The 19,638-nt window shown below is 47.4% G+C and overlaps 1 protein-coding gene across 2 annotated transcripts in view; it reads left to right on the top strand.

Moving 5' to 3' along the window:
* Positions 1–19,638, top strand: part of SPATA1 (spermatogenesis associated 1) — a 95,554-nt gene that overhangs the window by 73,331 nt on the left and 2,585 nt on the right. For both annotated transcript variants that reach the window (XM_063938959.1, XM_063938960.1), the window contains 5 exons: positions 8,111–8,171; positions 9,310–9,430; positions 12,264–12,389; positions 14,657–14,835; positions 15,610–15,708. In XM_063938959.1, the coding sequence (XP_063795029.1) occupies positions 8,111–8,171; positions 9,310–9,430; positions 12,264–12,389; positions 14,657–14,835; positions 15,610–15,708 (586 nt within the window). The remainder of the gene's footprint in view (positions 1–8,110; positions 8,172–9,309; positions 9,431–12,263; positions 12,390–14,656; positions 14,836–15,609; positions 15,709–19,638) is intronic.

The raw sequence follows: 19,638 nt of genomic DNA, 5'->3' as shown, positions 1-19,638 counted from the left end.
CCAGTGCACACCCATACTAAAAGTTCTTTATAGTGCCCGTGTCTCCTGCGGAGCCCGTCTATACCCCATGGTCCTAACGGAGTCCCCAGCATCCTCTACGGACTAGGAGAAAAAGATTTACCGGTAGGTTTAAAATCTTATTTTCTCTAACGTCCTAGTGGATGCTGGGGACTCCGTAAGGACCATGGGGAATAGACGGGCTCCGCAGGAGACTGGGCACTCTAAGAAAGATTTAGTACTACTGGTGTGCACTGGCTCCTCCCTCTATGCCCCTCCTCCAGACCCCAGTTAGAATCTGTGCCCGGACAGAGCTGGGTGCATTTTAGTGAGCTCTCCTGAGCTTGCTAATAAGAAAGTATTTTAGTTAGGTTTTTTTATTTTCAGAGAGCTTCTGCTGGCAACAGACTCTCTGCTACGTGGGACTGAGGGGAGAGAAGCAAACCTACTAACTGCGGCTAGGTTGCGCTTCTTAGGCTACTGGACACCATTAGCTCCAGAGGGATCGAACACAGGAACCTAACCTTGGTCGTCCGTTCCCGGAGCCGCGCCGCCGTCCCCCTCGCAGAGCCAGAAGCCGGTGGGTTGAAGCAAGAAGACGTCAAAATCGGCGGCAGAAGACTCCTGTCTTCACATGAGGTAGCGCACAGCACTGCAGCTGTGCGCCATTGCGCCCACACTAACCCACACACTCCGGTCACTGTAGGGTGCAGGGCGCAGGGGGGGGCGCCCTGGGCAGCAATTAAGTACCTCCTGGCAAAAGCAGCATATATACAGTTGGACACTGTTATATGCATGAGCCCCCGCCATTAATTTCACACAAAATCGCGGGACAGAAGCCCGCCGCTGAGGGGGCGGGGCCTTCTTCCTCAGCACTCACCAGCGCCAGTTTCTCTCCACAGCTCCGCTGAGAGGAAGCTCCCCAGGCTCTCCCCTGCAGACTCACGGTAGAAAGGGTAAAAAGAGAGGGGGGGCACATAAATTTAGCGCATTAATCATATATACAGCAGCTACTGGGTAAACACTAAGTTACTGTGTGATTCCTGGGTCATATAGCGCTGGGGTGTGTGCTGGCATACTCTCTCTCTGTCTCTCCAAAAGGCCTTGTGGGGGTCCTGTCCTCATATAGAGCATCCCCTGTGTGTGTGGTGTGTCGGTACGCGTGTGTCGACATGTTTGACGAAGAGGGCTATGTGGAGGCAGAGCAAGTGCAGATGAATTATTATTATTATTATTATTACATTTTATTTATAAGGCACCACATGTGTTTCGCAGCGCCGTACAAAGGACAGTACAGGGGACAAAACATTGCATTACAGTAAATAAATAACAGAAATAGAGTACAGGTAACAGAGCACCACACATTCTCAAGACATAGTACAGCTAAGATGTAAGTATTGAGGGAGTTGATCATCGTACTACTAGAGGCTGGTGGTCATAGATGGAGATGAGCCTTTACTAGCAGAATAAAAATGGTCGTTGAGTAGGGGAGAGCTGTGAGTGAAATGTGTTGAGACGAGGGCTTAGATAACAAGAGGAAAGAGGGCCCTGCTCTGAAGAGCTAACAATCTATTGGGGAGGGGCGACAGACAGATGACAAGAGGTGCAGGCAAGTGGGAGGTAGCCTGATGGCAGTATGCAAGCAAAGCTGAGATGTTCACGGCATGAGGCAGGGGGTGGAGGCGCGGCTTCAGCTCTGGGTTATGCATTATAAGGGTACGCTTTGATGAATAGGTGGGTTTTTAGAGCCCGTTTGAAGCTTTGCAAGGTTGGGGAGAGTCTAATGGAGCGGGGGAGTGCGTTCCACTGAAGGGGTGCAGCACGTGCAAAATCCTGAACTCGTGCATGGGAAGCAGTAACCAGGGCGGTGGAGAGGCGACGGTCATTAGTCGACCGTAGGGGGCGGGAGGGAGTATGAAGGGAAAGGAGGTTGGAGATGTAGGGAGCAGTGGAATTAGAGATGGCCTTGTATGTGAGGGTGAGGAGTTTGAAGAGGATTCTGTAGGGGAATGGAAGCCAGTGTAGATTTTGTTGAAGGGGAGTGGCAGATGTGGTGCGGCGGGAGAGGAAGATAAGCCTAGCTGCGGAGTTCAGGACAGATTGGAGGGGAGCAAGCGAGGCCAGTGAGGCGGTCATTGCAGTAATCAAGTCGTGAGATGACCAGTGAGTGGATGATGAGTTTAGTTGCACTCTGGGAGAGATATGGCCTGATACGAGCAATGTTGCGTAGTCGAATGACGTGTCTCCGCCGACGGCGCCGACACCTGATTGGATGGATATGTGGAAGGTGTTAAATGATAATGTAAACTCCTTGCATAAAAGGTTGGATAAAGCTGATGCCTTGGGACAGTCGGGGTCTCAGCCCATGCCTGATCCTACAGCGCAGGGGCTGTCAGGGTCTCAGAAGCGCCCACTATCCAAAATCGACACAGATATCGACACGGATTCTGACTCCAGTGTCGATGAGGATGATGCAAAATTGCAGCCTAAAATGGCTAAAGCCATCCGCTACATGATTATAGCAATGAAGGATGTATTGCACATATCAGAGGTAAACCCTGTCCCTGACAAGAGGGTTTATATGTATGGGGAGAAAAAGCAAGAGGTGACTTTTCCCCCTTCACATGAGTTAAATGAATTATGTGAAAAAGCGTGGGATTCCCCCGATAGGAAAGTGCTGATTTCCAAAAGGTTATTTATGGCGTACCCTTTCCCGCCAACGGACAGGGTGTGCTGGGAATCCTCCCCTAGGGTAGATAAAGCTCTGACACGCTTGTCTAAGAAGGTGGCCCTGCCGTCACAGGATACGGCCGCCCTAAAGGATCCTGCAGATAGGAAGCAGGAAAGTATCCTGAAGTCTGTTTATACACATTCAGGTACTCTACTGAGGCCGTCAATTGCGTCGGCCTGGATGTGTAGTGCTGTAGCAGCATGGACAGATAATCTGTCTGAGGAAATGGATACCTTAGACAAGGATACCATTTTACTGACCCTGGGGCATATAAAAGACGCTGTCCTATATATGAGGGATGCCCAGAGGGACATTTGCCTACTGGGCTCTAGAATAAATGCAATGTCAATTTCTGCCAGAAGGGTCCTGTGGACTCGGCAATGGACAGGTGATGCCGACTCCAAAAAGCACATGGAGGTTTTACCTTACAAGGGTGAGGAATTGTTTGGGGACGGCCTCTCGGACCTAGTTTCCACAGCTACGGCTGGGAAGTAAAATTTTTTGCCATATATTCCCTCACAGCCTAAGAAAGCACCGTATTACCAAATGCAGTCCTTTCGATCACAAAGAAGCAAGAAGGTCAGAGGTGCGTCCTTTCTTGCCAGAGGCAGGGGTAGAGGAAAGAAGCTGCACCATACAGCTAGTTCCCAGGAACAGAAGTCCTCCCCGGCTTCCACTAAATCCACCGCATGACGCTGGGGCTCCACAGGAGCCAGGAGCGGTGGGGGCGCGTCTCCGAAATTTCAGCCACCAGTGGGTTCGCTCACAGGTGGATCCCTGGGCTATACAGATTGTGTCTCAGGGATACAAGCTGGAATTCGAAGTGATGCCCCCTCACCGTTACCTCAAATCGGCCCTACCAGCTTCCCCCATGGAACGGGAAGTAGTGTTAGCGGCAATTCATATATCTCCAGCAGGTGGTGGTAAAGGTTCCCCTCCTTCAACAAGGAAGAGGATACTATTCCACAATGTTTGTGGTACCGAAACCGGACGGTTCGGTCAGACCCATATTGAATTTAAAGTCCCTGAACATTTATCTGAAAAGATTCAAGTTCAAAATGGAATCGCTCAGAGCGGTCATTGCAATCCTGGAAGAGGGGGATTTTATTGCGTCTCTGGACATCAAGGATGCTTACTTGCATGTCCCCATTTATCCACCTCATCAGGAGTACCTCATATTTGTGGTACAGGACTGTCATTACCAATTCCAGACGTTGCCGTTTGGGCTCTCCACGGCACCGAGAATATTTACCAAGGTAATGGCAGAAATGATGGTGCTCCTTCGAAAGCAAGGAGTCACAATTATCCCATACTTGGACGATCTCCTCATAAAGGCGAGGTCCAGAGAGCAGTTGCTGATCAGCGTAGCACACTCTCAGGAAGTGTTGCAACAGCACGGCTGGATTCTGAATATCCCAAAGTCGCAGCTGATTCCTACAACGCGTCTGCCTTTTCTGGGCATGATTCTGGACACGGACCAGAAGAAGGTGTTTCTCCCGGCGGAGAAGGCTCAAGAGCTCGTGACTCTAGTCAGAGACCTCTTAAAACCGAAACAGGTGTCGGTGCATCGCTGCACGCGAGTCCTGGGAAAGATGGTGGCATCATACGAAGTCATTCCCTTCGGCAGGTTCCATGCGAGGATCTTTCAGTGGGATCTGTTGGACAAGTGGTCCGGATCGCATCTTCAGATGCATCGGCTGATCACCCTGTCCCCGAGGGCCTGGGTGTCTCTTCTGTGGTGGCTACAGAGTGCTCACCTTCTCGAGGGCCGCAGGTTCGGCATACAGGACTGGGTCCTGGTGACCACGGATGCGAGCCTCCGAGGGTGGGGGGCAGTCACTCAGGGAAGAAACTTCCAAGGGTTGTGGTCAAGTCAGGAGGCTTGTCTGCACATAAATATCCTGGAACTAAGGGCCATATACAACGCCCTGAGTCAAGCGAAGCCTCTGCTTCGCAACCAACCAGTGCTGATTCAGTCAGACAACATCACCGCAGTGGCTTATGTAAACCGCCAGGGCGGCACAAGAAGCAGAGTGGCGATGGCGGAAGCCACCAGGATTCTTCGTTGGGCGGAGAATCACGTGCAAGCACTGTCAGCAGTGTTCATTCCGGGAGTGGACAACTGGGAAGCAGACTTCCTCAGCAGGCACGACCTCCACCCGGGAGAGTGGGGACTTCATCACGAACTCTTCACTCAGATTACAAATCGATGGGAACTGCCACAGGTAGACATGATGGCGTCCCGTCAACAAAAAGCTACAAAGGTATTGCGCCAGGTCAAGAGACCCTCAGGCGATAGCGGTGGACACCCTGGTAACACCGTGGGTGTTCCAGTCGGTCTATGTGTTTCCTCCTCTTCCTCTCATACCCAAGGTGCTGAGAATCGTAAGAAAAAGAGGAGTGAGAACAATACTCATTGTACCGGATTGGCCAAGAAGGACTTGGTACCCGGAACTGCAAGAAATGCTCACAGAGGACCCATGGCCTCTGCCTCTCAGACAGGACCTGTTGCAACAGGGGCTCTGTCTGTTCCAAGACTTACCGCGGCTGCGTTTGACGGCATGGCAGTTGAACGCAGGATCCTAGCGGAAAAAGGCATTCCGGAGGAAGTTATTCCTACGCTGATAAAGGCTAGGAAGGACGTGACAGCAAGACACTATCACCGTATATGGCGAAAATATGTTGCCTGGTGTGAGGCCAGGAAGGCCCCTACAGAGGAATTCCAGCTGGGCCGGTTCCTGCACTTCCTACAGTCTGGAGTGACTATGGGCCTGAAGTTGGGGTCCATAAAGGTCCAGATTTCGGCCCTATCCATTTTCTTTCAAAAGGAACTGGCTTCTCTTCCTGAAGTTCAGACGTTTGTTAAGGGAGTGAGGCATATTAAGCCCCCTTTTGTGCCACCAGTGGCACCTTGGGATCTCAACGTGGTGTTGGGTTTCCTGAAATCCCACTGGTTTGAGCCACTTAAGACCGTGGAGCTAAAGTATCTCACGTGGAAGGTGGTCATGCTATTGACCTTAGCTTCGGCTAGGCGTGTGTCAGAATTGGCGGCTTTGTCATGTAAAAGCCCCTATCTGGTTTTCCGTATGGACAGGGCAGAATTACGGACTCGTCCGCAATTTCTGCCGAAGGTGGTGTCATCTTTTCATTTGAACCAACCTATTGTGGTGCCTGCGGCTACTCGTGACTTGGAGGATTCCAAGTTGCTTGATGTAGTCAGGGCTTTGAAGATCTATTTAGCCAGGACGGCTGGAGTCAGGAAGACTGACTCGCTGTTTATCCTGTATGCATCCAACAAGCTGGGTGCTCCTGCTTCAAAGCAAACCATTGCTCGCTGGATCTGTAGCACGATTCAGCAGGCTCATTCTGCGGCTGGTTTGCCGCATCCAAAATCAGTGAAAGCCCATTCCACAAGGAAAGTGGGCTCTTCTTGGGCGGCTGCCCGAGGGGTCTCGGCATTACAGCTTTGCCGAGCAGCTACTTGGTCGGGTCCAAACACATTTGCTAAGTTCTACAAGTTTGATACCCTGGCTGAGGAGGACCTTGTGTTTGCCCATTCGGTGCTGCAGAGTCATCCGCACTCTCCCGCCCGTTTGGGAGCTTTGGTATAATCCCCATGGTCCTTACGGAGTCCCCAGCATCCACTAGGACATTAGAGAAAATAAGATTTTACTCACCGGTAAATCTATTTCTCGTAGTCCGTAGTGGATGCTGGGCGCCCGTCCCAAGTGCGGACTTTCTGCAATACGTGTACATAGTTATTGCTTAATAAAGGGTTATGTTATGTGGGCATCCATTGTTGATGCTCTGTTGTGGTTCATACTGTTGACTGGGTAAGTTTATCACAAGTTATACGGTGTGATTGGTGTGGCTGGTATGAGTCTTACCCTGGATTCCAAAATCCTTTCCTTATAATGTCAGCTCTTTCACAGTTTCCTTAACGGAGGTCTGGAGGAGGGGCATAGAGGGAGGAGCAAGTGCACACCAGTAGTACTAAATATTTCTTAGAGTGCCCAGTCTCCTGCGGAGCCCGTCTATTCCCCATGGTCCTGACGGAGTCCCCAGCATCCACTACGGACTACGAGAAATAGATTTACCGGTGAGTAAAATCTTATTATATACACTATGGGGGTCATTCCGACCCGATTGCATGCTACGCTTCGTCGCAACCATGCGATCGGGTCGGAACTGCACATGCGTTGCGCCCACATTACACAGGTGCGTCGTTGCCCGGTGACGGCTGTCGCCAGGCAGCGACGCCGCTAGCGAAGAAAGCGGTCACAGCGGCGACCGCAAGAAGATTAACAGGAGGAAGGCATTCCGGGGCGTCAACTGACCATTTTCTGGGAGTGGTGCGGCGAATGCAGGCGCATTGAGGCGTTTGGAGGGCGGATGTCTGATGTCAATTCCGGGACCTGCAACGCTGGATTCATCGCACAGGGTAAGTAACTCATACCCTGGTCTTGTTTTACACAAACCTTTTTTTGCATAGCAGGGCTGCACAAGCGATCGCAGCCCTGCTATGCAAAAAAACCCTCCCCCCATAGGCAGCGTCTAGTTCAGGCCTGGCCAACCTGTGGCTCTCCAGATGTAGTAAAACTACACATCCCAGCATGCCTTGCCACAGTTTTAGCATTCCCTAATAGCAAAACTGTGGCAAGGCATGATGGGACTTGTAGTTTCACAACAGCTGGAGAGCCACAGGTTGGCCAGGCCTGGTCTAGTTGATGGCACGGGCTGCAAAAAGTTGCTACTTGCGATCAACTTGGAATGACCCCCCATGTCTAGTAAAAAGGTCGGTAGATAACATATGTCGGAGAAATGCGGAGGGGCTCGGTTGGCTTGCCAGCTGGTAATGGACCAAAAGGCCTAGCAGTTTCCCGGACCACTACTCTGATCTCCAGTGTCCCATGCCACAAGAGACCAGCCACATTGTACAATACCCCCACTCACATTTACACACTACAGTCACATTTCATTGGATCCTATCAACATTACCCAGAATCCTCCCTCCGTTTCCCCTGCATCGATTAGACACCTTCCGCCACGTTACATAGACCCCTTCCTCAACTGGGGAAAAGTCCATTGTCGCTTGGAAGGAAGGCAAACGGCCTCTGGCGTCCCAGTCAATCCTCATTTTGGGGTTAGCAGAGGAATAAGATGATCACATGGAGAGTCCATAAGGAGGAATACGATGAACAATATTCCCATGTCTCACTCTCCTTTCCTCCCAGAACATAGCCTGAGCCAGGGGGCCCGCCCGGATACTGGGGGTGGTGGTGAAGGCCAGTGCTCCTGGTACCTAGGGGGTCACCATTGGGCTTGGGGCCTCGTGGGCTACTGACTTGTCTGTACTAAAGTTCAACTTTTCATTTTTCACAGTCCAGAAAAACCTTTAGAAGCAAATCCGGCCAACAGCCAGCCCAGGAACCAACAGCACCAGGTAACGGGTTCCGTGATCGTTACACCTGAGAATTCATTCACTGCAATGTATCCACCGTATGGGCCCGACAGGCTAAATAATAATATGCAAGACAATCATTATACTGCAGGACATTTCGGAAAATACGGAATGCACTAAAATAACAAAGTATGGTATGCACTAATAGTGACACCAAAACCAAAAGTGCACACTTATTTATTTAGGACTATGGGTCTATTTACTAAGTCTTGGATGGAGATAAAGTACCAGCCAATCAGCTCCTACTTGCCATGTCACAGGCTGGGTTTGAAAAATGTCAGTTATGAGCTGATTGGCTGCTACTTGGGGGCTAATTCGGACCTGCTTGCTGGGGAACGAAATTCTGGTAATGTACGTGAGCAAATGCCGTGTGCTCCCAAGCATCGAAAAATGGTCAAAAACAGTCGTTCAGACAAACTGGTTAATGCAAACAGATTTAAGGGCCCATTTATCACCAAGTTTTAGCTATTTAAAACCCATTGCATGTGATAAATGGAACTCCAGCCAATCAGCTCCTGTTTTTGAAACCCATGACAGTTAGGAGCTGAACACGACAGTTAGGAGCTGAACATGACAGTTGGCAGCTGATTGGCTGGAGCACCATTTATCATACGCAACAAGTTTTAAATAGCTAAAACTCGTTGATAAATGAGCCCCTTTAAGCAGCGTGTCTAAATGACCTTTTTCTGAAGTTTTCCAGTGTTTGGAGCAAACAGCTCACGTACATTACCAGATTTTTGATCACCCAAATAACGAGTTGGCTGGTTGGAAAGATAATCTTAGGTGGTTGGCCGACTTTACACTGTAGACCAGCGTTTCCTAAATCCAGTTCACAAGAACTCCTAACAGTGCATGTTTTCAAGGTATCCTCAGGAGAAATTAGTAGCATTTGTTGGTCTATTGTGCTCCAGCTAGATGATCTGGAAAACATGCACTGTTAGGGTTCCATGGGGACCAGGTTTGGCAAATACTGGTGTAGACTATTGGAGTATTGGATCCTGGTTAAATCATTGACACAAAACAATGCACACTGTAGTAAATGGCTGTACTTTCATCTTCCGCTTTATCTGCTATAATGTATATTCCCTTTAGTACATGTCCTGCATCTAATGTTTTGCAGTTTGGTGGCACTACTTTCAGACATCCAGTGGAGCCAGCTCACTACCAGCCTCCCCCGTCACCACCGCTTCTCCCAGATTTTCCCACAATCCAGTCTCCAAAACCCCAAATGACTGCACGCAGTAAGTGGGGCGACCTCTCTTGTCTGGCCAATGCCACAATGTTTTTTTTATTAATATATTCAGGCTTTCGCTACATTGTACAAAAAAATGCACTTTCTCCCCTGCTGGTGCTGTATAAATAAATGTTAATAATAATTAAGAAGTTGGAGTCTCTGAAACACAGAATTATTACATGAACTTGATATCAGGAGAAGGGAGGTCTGCACCAGAGCAACATGAATTCACTTCTACGTTTTATTACACGGATTCTCCTAATAGACCTGACTAATTAGGGGGATAGTGTAAGTCAGTAGGCAAAGGGGGATCCGGTCTCTAAGTCGACAGTAACGAGGCCGACAATGTCTAGGTCGACCACTATTGGTCGACATTAACTAGGTCGACAGGGTCTTTAGGTCGACATGTTCTAGGTCGACAGGTCAAAAGGTCGACATGATTTTTTCACAATTTTTTTCTTTTTCTTTTAACCTTTTCATACTTAACGATCCACGTGGAATACAATTGGTACGATAATTGTGCCAAGCGAATCGGTAGCGGAGCGAAGGCACCATGCCCGAAGGAGGGGACGCGGTGCACTAATTGGGGTTCCCGGTCACTCTACGAAGAAAACGACACCAAAATAACAAAAAACCTCATGTCGACCTTTTGACCTGTCGACCTAGAACATGTCGACCTAAAGACCCTGTCAACCTAGTTACTGTCGACTTAGACATTCTCGACCTAGTTACTGTCGACCTTCAATACCACACCCAGGCAAAGGATGCAGGCTGGATGTTGACCACATATGAATTAATGACCAAAGTGTCATCCCTTCTCTACTAGTGTCACAGGTACCAAAATACTAGATTCTGATAACTGAATTTGGTTAATGGCTTCTACATATTTGTTTGTACTATTTAGAAAACAATGATATCTAAAAATTGCAGCTATGTTCCAAAATGACCAGGTAATGTAGGCAGGGCCGTAACCAGGGCAGTGCAGCCAGTGCCACTGCACATATTGCAAGTCGCCAAGGGAGAGGAACAGTCTGTTGCAGCAATGCCCATTTGCAATGATTTTAATAGTGGCATCACCAGCTCTTTATCAGAGGTCAGCACCCTCCAGAGCTCCTCCTCGCAGCTTCTGCAGACTATAGTGAGAGACGTCATGACGTGTAGCGTCACACATAACATAACATGAATAATGGACACTACTGTGCTGCGTAATGTGAATAAGGGACACTACTGTGCTGCGTAATGTGAATAAGGGACACTACTGTGCTGCGTAATGTGAATAAGGGACACTACTGTGCTGCGTAATGTGAATAAGGGACACTACTGTGCTGCGTAATGTGAATAACGGACACTACTGTGTTGCGTAATGTGAATATGGGACACTACTGTGCTGCGTAATGTGAATAAGGGACACTACTGTGCTGCGTAATGTGAATAAGGGAAACTACTGTGCAACGTAATGTGAATAAGGCACACTACTGTGAGGTGTAATGTGAATAACTGACACTACTGTGCGGTGTAATGTGAATAACGGACACTACTGTGCGGTGTAATGGGAATAATGGACACTACTGTGTAATGTGAATGAGGGACACCACTGTGTGGCATAATGTACATTACTGTGCGGTGTAATGTGAATAAAGGGCACTACTGTGTTGTGTAATGTAAATAAAGGGCAATTCTGTGTGATGTAAAATAAACAAGGGGTACTATTGTGCGGCCTATTATGAATAAGGGACACTACTGTGTGGCATAATGTGAGTAATGTACATTACTCTGTGGTGTAATGTGAATAAGGGGCACTACTGTGTGGCGCAATGTGAATAATGGACACTACTGTGCGGTGTAATGTGAGTAAGTGACACTACTGTGTGGCATAATGTGAGTAATGTATATTACTGTGCGGTGTAATGTGAATAAGGGGCACTGCTGTGTGGTGTAATGTAAATAAGGGACAATACTGTGTGGCATAAAATAAACAAGGAGTACTATTGTGTGGCCTATTGTGAATAAGGGGCACTACTGTGTGGCATAATGTGAATAATGTACATTACTGTGTGGTGTCATATGAATTTGGGGTACTATTGTATGCCCACACCCTTTTTTATCCCTAGGCAAAATATGGGAGGGGTACCAATGCTTTTTCTGACACATGGCACCATTAATGTTTTAACGAAAGAAAAAATAATAATCCTGCTTATTATATTAATATTGTGGAAAATGGCTATGTATTAGAAACCTTGATCAACCATGCTTTAATCCTTTCTAACATTAACATTTCAAAGTTATTAGGCTTTTATATGATTTATTTGACATCTTTCAATTAAACCATTTTTTTTACTGCTTATTATTCCTATTACATCTGAATACATATAGACTAAACTTAATAAAACATACAAAGTAAGAAATTGAAAATAGCAAGTTAATGTTAAGCATTAGTCCTACTTATTACTTCTTATGAAATAAATCTGAATACTAATACAAATTGGAAAATGCAAAATCACTTTTCAGAAACACACACACAAAGGAGGAGATAAGCATTAGCACTGGGCATGCTGGTGACATTAAACATTTAGAATAAAAAACACTAGTTGTTTAGTATAATATGCTTTTTTTTAATTTAACAAGTCACACGCTGTGCCTGTAGTCGCAGCATAATAAAAAAGTGTGTTTTTAAAAAAAAAAAGCAAAATAAAAACATTTGGTTTACACCAGCCCTGGTTCCGGATAATCAGCACCGCGGTTCTCGCAGCTGCCATCAGACAGGACTCCCCTAGGCCAGGTGACTGCTCAGCGCTTCATCTTGAGTGAAATTATATTTTTCCCACATATTATTGTTACAGATGAAACTATTCAGGAACAATTAAAACGTGTAAGAGAAGAGCGGGTCCAGCTAGAGAAATCCCGGGAGGAGATGATAAAGAGGATAAAGTCTTTGCTGGAGCAGTATAAACTCCGGCGCCACCAAGGTACTGACCCATGTAACGTGCTATATATCCTGGACGTATACATGTATGACTGCCATACAGTGCTGCCCACTGCTTGTTTTATCTATACTTTATATTTCAGTGTCTTCTCGATCGTATTATTTTATTTATCAATCCTTCCTATAGGGCGGCGCTGTTACTTTTGCCACTGAGTACTAGGAAAGCAGGGTCCGGTTTGGAAAAAGGGATAGCTACATGGAATATGGAAAGTAGAGTGAAGGCTGTAGTTCCCCGTCCCCCAACTTGCCCAAAAGTTGAAAACATAGCACCAATGTTTAAAAATTAGGGAGTGGTACAAAATGTTGGCATGGTTTAAATGTTGACAATGTCACCAATGCCAGAATGAGGACATAGTATATTCTGTCCATTTAGAATCAGAATCCGCTTTATTGGCCAGGTATACTCACGTACACTAGGAATTTTTGGGGTACAATGCATCGCCAAGCAGCAACATGAAGGGGGGATACATAGCATAAGAAGGGGAAAAACGTAGCATACATTACACGTATGAGTTCATACTGCACATTGCAAGTGTACCATAGACTGGACATATTATACATGTTAGACTTTTTATATATTGTTCAGCTGGTGGACAGCTAGTGGGAAGAAGCTTTTAATGGATCTGTTGACTTAGCGGGAATAGACCTGTAGCGTCTGCCTGATAGATCCGGTTCAAACAGTTTGTGACCTGGGTGCTGCATATCTGCCACGATTTTCTCCGCTTGCTTCCTGACCCTTGACTGGTATTTACGCCCTAACCCAAACCGCAGCTTAACCCCAACTGCGGCCTAACACTAACAAAAGCCGTCAACAATTTGCCTTTCGACATTCAATGTGACCATAAAGTCCATGTCAATATTCAGATATCGAGACTTTGACTACATACCAATAATCCAGCCTCAGTACCTGCAACCAGTCACAACTAATAAATAAGCCTATTCCACCCCACCACATTAAATAATTAGTACAGGTTGAGTATCCCATATCCAAATATTCCGAAATACGGACTTTTTTGAGTGAGAGTGAGATAGTGAAACCTTTGTTTTCTGATGGCTCAATGTACACAAACTTTGTTTAATATACAGTTATTAAAAATATTGTATTAAATGACCTTCAGGCTGTGTGTATAAGGTGTATATGACACATAAATGCATTCTGTGCTTAGACTTAGGTCCCATCACCATGATATCTCATTATGGTATGCAATTATTCCAAAATACGGAAAAATCCGATATCCAAAATACTTCTGGTCCCAAGCATTTTGGATAAGGGATACTCAACCTGTATATATAATGAATAAATAGCCCTTTGTGTTTCAAAACTCAGCCCAGCATTCAATTAATAGACCCCAACCCAATCCAGTATGAAATGAATAGTCCTGTCACTTTACCTTAAATTATTAGGGACAACAAGACACACTATTAAAAGAAAACCCCCCTCATCAAATAAATTTCTCCCCAATACCCTAATATTACCACCTAATAATTAGTGCCCTACGCAAACTCCACAATAGTGCTGTTCTGGCCGAATCTTCTGCAAACACAGGAGACAACCGGAGAAGTCACCGTAATACGACCGCCTGGTCATGGAAAACCGCTGTACATTAAATAGATAACACAAGACAATGTAGAAACACCTTTGATTAATAGAAAATGTTAAGTGAAAGCCCAGCCGAGGACTTGGGATGCACCTGGTCGGGGGTCCTGGTAGAGGTGTTGTCATGTTAGCTGGTGACTAAGCATGAACGTTCTTTCTGGTGGTCTCCAGCACTATTTGTGGATTTATATAGGGTATCTTTATAAGGTATGGGGAAGGGCAGACGCCTGCACACAGCTGCATTGCTTCTCCATATTTAGGGAAGGGAGGACCAGATATATAGGATCCACGGCCTCCTGCAGAATGGTGGTTGGTCCTGGAGGCAGCGGTGCCAAGAGGGGGCTGAGGAGGGTACTGGTAACCCGGGCCCAGGCTTGCCATGGAGATGGGTTGCCCTCCTTCTTGGCACGTCACTGCAAAGCATAGTATTTTAAGTCAAAGTTTTAACAAGTGGGTGTGGCCAAAACTCAGTGTTTGGCCACACCTCCTCCAGCACCCAGGTCCACCATATGTCTCGGAGGGCCCTGCTCGGAGGAGGGAGAATTGTGCCAATAAGCCCATTCCTGGGAGTAAATCCAGGCATGGGGTAACAAATGCAGTGGTGTCTGCTGGACCACTCTTCTCCTAATTGGAGTTTTCACTATTTCACGCAGCCAGAGATTCTTGGAAAAAGAAGTATTTTGAAAGCAAGAAAGCCACATCCGCACTGGAGGAGACTCTGAACAAGCTGAAAAGTGAGCAGGACATTTACTATCAGAAGCTGCTGACGCAGCTCGCCGCCCGGGACAGTAGACAACGCGCCAAGAATCCGACACTAGCTGCCAGTTCCAAGGTAAGATCTCCCGAGTTTCTGATATCGTTTTACTTACCAGTCGGATCAATATATAAAATGATGGAAACATTAATAGCTTCACTAGCCTGATAGCACTTCAGAAACGCCCGCTTTGCTCATTTCAACTTTTATTTTTCCTCTGAAAAAGTGGCCTTATAGCTTCTATCAGACCTTAAATTAATCATGGGAGTGCCACGGACATTGGAACGGTGTTTGTGCCATGTGTCATACATTTGCATTATATTTTGCACTGGTATAAAAGTGCACCAAGAAAGTGCAAAGTACATTACATTGAAAGCAGATGACGAAGCCCAAAATCATCCACCTCTGCGAACCTGTACACATGACGACCTTTTTGTGATGGTATAATTGCCCCCCCCCCCCATAACATTTCCACTTCACTGCACGGTTTCCCTGCTAAGGTGGGGGAATTTCCCCCTCGGGTATCACTTCCGCCACAGCTCTCTCCTACCATGGCCTGTCACCCACTCCACCAGCCTGAGGATAGACTAGGTGGTGGTATAGGCTGTCCGTCCATTCTCCAGACGCACCTTCTGGGTCATTACTCCCTCTCTTCTCCTCCTTCAGATCCTCTCTCTATTCTTGTTTTCCATTGCCACCTTTTGTGTCGTGATCACCTACCACCCTCTGGGCCCTACGTCATTTCCTTGTATACCCTGCATTACCACTCTGCAAGAAGATGTAGAATTTTGTGGCTAAATAAATATATAATAATAATATATCCATCGCCGTTTTGTTCTGCACTCTCCCCAGAATTCTTTAATAATGACAATAACTTCAAAACAGCAAGAACTCGATCAGCTGAAGCGCAAAGTGGAAAACGTCAGAATAAAGCTCCTCATTGAAATTAAGGTAACGTACTTGCTTGGAAGTTTTCCCATATATTGTTACTGGGCTGAAAGGTGACTTTGCCCAAATAATGTATCTGTTTCCCTGCAATTAGCGGATTGAGAGGGTCGTATATCAGGCGGTAGAACCGTGGAACATATGCCGATCTAGCTCTTGTGACGTCATGCACCTACCTCTAGGAGAACTTAGCGAGTCTGTGGCTGCAGAATTACACGTTGTAGCCCCATAGCTGCAGTTGCAAATGTCATTTGCGTACGCTGGTTTATACCGCCATACATCACACGCTTACATCCATGTTTATGGCATACGTTTGCTTTCTGGCCATGCAGTACGTAATTTCCGAGCAAACCCAGGAGTATGTGTCACAAGTCCGCATATTAAGGTCACCCACGCCTTTTGCTACAATTACAGGGAGGCCAGGCCCCTTCCGGACACAGCAGCGCCACAATCTTCCCTATTTCCCTATGTGAGCGCAGTAATCCTTCACTCCGACTGAATGTGTATCTGTGTGTGATTGAGACTATGGGGTTCATTTAGAGCTGATCGTAGATGTGCTAAAGTACGGTCACAATCTCTGACGTGTGGGGGACCCCAGCACAGGGCTAGTCCACCCTGCATGTCAAGCCACATATTGTGTGTTTTTTTCCTGGGTTAATAGCGCTGGGGTGTGTGCTGGCATACTCTCTCTCTGTCTCTCCAAAGGGCCTTGTGGGGGAACCGTCTTCAGATAAGAGGATTCCCTGAGTGTGTGGTGTGTCGGTACGCGTGTGTCGACATGTCTGAGGTAGAAGGCTCTCCTAGGGAGGAGGTGGAGCAAATGAGTGTGGTGTCGCCGTCGACACCTGACTGGATGGATATGTGGAATGTTTTAAGTGCTAATGTGAATTTATTGCACAAAAGATTGGACAAAGCGGAGGCTAGGGAACAGGCAGGGAGTCAACCCCTGCCTGTCCCTATGTCGCAGGAACCTTCGAGGTCTCAAAAGCGCCCACTATCCCAAATAGTAGACACTGATACCGACACGGATTCTGACTCCAGTGTCGACTACGATGATGCAAAGTTACAGCCAAACTTGGCTAAAAGTATTCGATATATGATTATTGCAATAAAGCACAGGTTCTCAAACTCGGTCCTCAGGACCCCACACAGTGCATGTTTTGCAGGTCTTCTCACAGAATGACAAGTGAAATAATTAGCTCCACCTGTGGACCTTTTAAAATGTGTCTGAGTAATTAATACACCTGTGCACTTGCTTGGTTACCTGCAAAACATGCACTGTGTGGGGTCCTGAGGACAGAGTTTGAGAAACCCTGCAATAAAGGATGTACTGCATATCACTGATGACCCCTCTGTCTCAGACACAAGGGTACACATGTTTAAGGGAAAGAAAGCTGAGGTAACTTTTCCCTCCTCTCATGAGCTGAACGAGTTATGTGAAAAGGCTTGGGAATCTCCAGACAAGAAACTGCAGATTCCCAAAAGGATTCTTATGGCGTATCCTTTCCAGCAAAGGACAGGATACGGTGGGAATCCTCCCCTAGGGTGGACAAAGCGTTGACACGCTTATCCAAAAAGGTAGCGCTGCCATCCCAAGATACGGCTACCCTCAGGGATCCTGCTGATCGCAAGCAGGAGGTTACCTTGAAGTCCATTTACACACATTCTGGTGCCCTACTCAGACCGCGATAGCGTCGGCTTGGGTTTGTAGCGCTGTAGCAGCGTGGACAGATACCTTATCGACGGAAATTGATACCCTGGGTAAGGATACCATTTTATTGACCCTAGGACATATTAAAGATGCTGTCTTATATATGAGAGATGCTCAAAGAGACATTGGTCTACTGGGTTCTAGAGTCAACGCTATGTCGATTTCTGCTAGACGAGTCCTATGGACCCGGCAATGGACAGGTGATGCCGACTCAAAGAGGCATATGGAGGTTTTACCTTACAGGGGTGAGGAATTGTTTGGGGAAGGTCTCTCGGACCTGGTCTCCACAGCTACGGCAGGTAAATCAAATTTTTTGCCTTATATTCCCTCACAGCCTAAGAAAGCGCCACATTATCAAATGCAGTCCTTTCGGTCACAGAGAAACAAGAGAGTACGAGGTGCGTCCTTTCTTGCCAGAGGTAAGGGCAGAGGGAAAAAGCTGCAAAACACAGCTAGTTCCCAGGAACCGAAGTCCTCCCCGGCATCTACAAAATCCACCACATGAGGCTGGGGCTCCGCTAAGGGAGTCCGCCCCAGTGGGGGCACGTCTTCGACTTTTCAGCCACATCTGGGTTCACTCACAGGTGGATCCCTGGGCAATAGAAATTATTTCCCAGGGTTACAAGCTGGAATTCGAAGAGGTGCCTCCTCGACGGTTCTTCAAATCGACCCTACCGGCTTCTCCCTCGGAAAGGGAGATAGTGTTAAATGCAATTCACAAATTGTATCTTCAACAAGTGGTGATCAAAGTTCCCCTACTTCAACAAGGGAGGGGGTATTACTCAACCCTGTTTGTAGTCCCGAAACCGGACGATTCGGTCAGACCCATTTTAAATTTAAAATCCCTGAACCTATACTTGAAAAGGTTCAAGTTCAAGATGGAATCGCTCAGAGCGGTCATCGCCAGCCTAGAAGGGGGGGGATTTTATGGTATCCCTGGACATAAAGGATGCATACCTTCATGTTCCCATATATCCACCACATCAGGCGTACCGGAGATTTGCGGTACAGGATTGTCATTACCAGTTTCAGACGTTGCCGTTTGGGCTTTCCACGGCCCCGAGGATTTTCACCAAGGTAATGGCGGAAATGATGGTGCTCCTGCGCAAGCAGGGTGTCACAATTATCCCGTACTTGGACGATCTCCTCATAAAAGCGAGATCACGAGAGCAGTTGCTGAACAGCGTGTCACTTTCACTGAAGGTGTTACAGCAACACGGCTGGATTCTCAATATCCCGAAGACGCAGTTGGTTCCTACGACTCGTCTGACCTTCTTAGGCATGATTCTGGATACGGACCAGAAAAGGGTTTATCTTCCGATAGAAAAGGCCCAGGAACTCATGACTCTGGTCAGGAACCTATTGAAGCCAAAACAGGTGTCAGTGCATCACTGCACTCGGGTCCTGGGGAAGATGGTGGCATCTTACGAGGCCATTCCCTTCGGCAGGTTCCATGCGAGGACTTTCCAATGGGACCGACTGGACAAGTGGTCCGGGTCACATCTACAGATTCATCAGTTGATCACCCTGTCCCCCAGGGCCAGGGTGTCTCTCCTGTGGTGGCTGCAGAGTGCTCACCTTCTAGAGGGTCGCAGGTTTGCCATCCAGGACTGGATTCTGGTAACCACGGACGCGAGCCTCCGAGGTTGGGGAGCAGTCACACAGGGAAGAAACTTCCAAGGTCTTTGGTCAAGTCAAGAGGCTTGTCTTCACATCAACGTCCTGGAGCTGAGGGCCATATACAACGCCCTTTGTCAAGCGGAGACTTTGCTTCGCGGTCTACCGGTTCTGATCCAGTCGGACAACATCACCGCAGTGGCTCATGTAAACCGCCAAGGCGGCACAAGGAGCAGAGTGGCAATGTCGGAAGCCACCAGGATTCTTCGCTGGGCGGAAAATCATGTAAGCGCACTGTCAGCAGTGTTCATTCCAGGAGTGGACAACTGGGAAGCAGACTTCCTCAGCAGACACGACCTGCATCCAGGAGAGTGGGGACTTCATCAGGAAGTCTTCGCACAGATTTCAGTGGGGACTGCCACAGATAGACATGATGGCGTTCCGCCTCAACAAAAAGCTACAGAGGTATTGCGCCAGCTCAAGAGACCCTCAGACAGTGTCTGTGGACGCCCTACTGACACCGTGGGTGTTCCAGTCGGTCTATGTGTTTCCTCCTCTCCCTCTCATCCCAAAGGTGTTGAGACTAATAAGAAAAAGAGGAGTGCAGA

This window comes from Pseudophryne corroboree, chromosome 9 (assembly GCF_028390025.1).
Source record: "Pseudophryne corroboree isolate aPseCor3 chromosome 9, aPseCor3.hap2, whole genome shotgun sequence".
Taxonomy (NCBI): Eukaryota; Metazoa; Chordata; class Amphibia; order Anura; family Myobatrachidae; genus Pseudophryne; species Pseudophryne corroboree.
The sequence above is the reverse complement of the archived record's forward strand: the minus strand, read 5'-3'. Positions and strand labels throughout refer to the sequence as shown.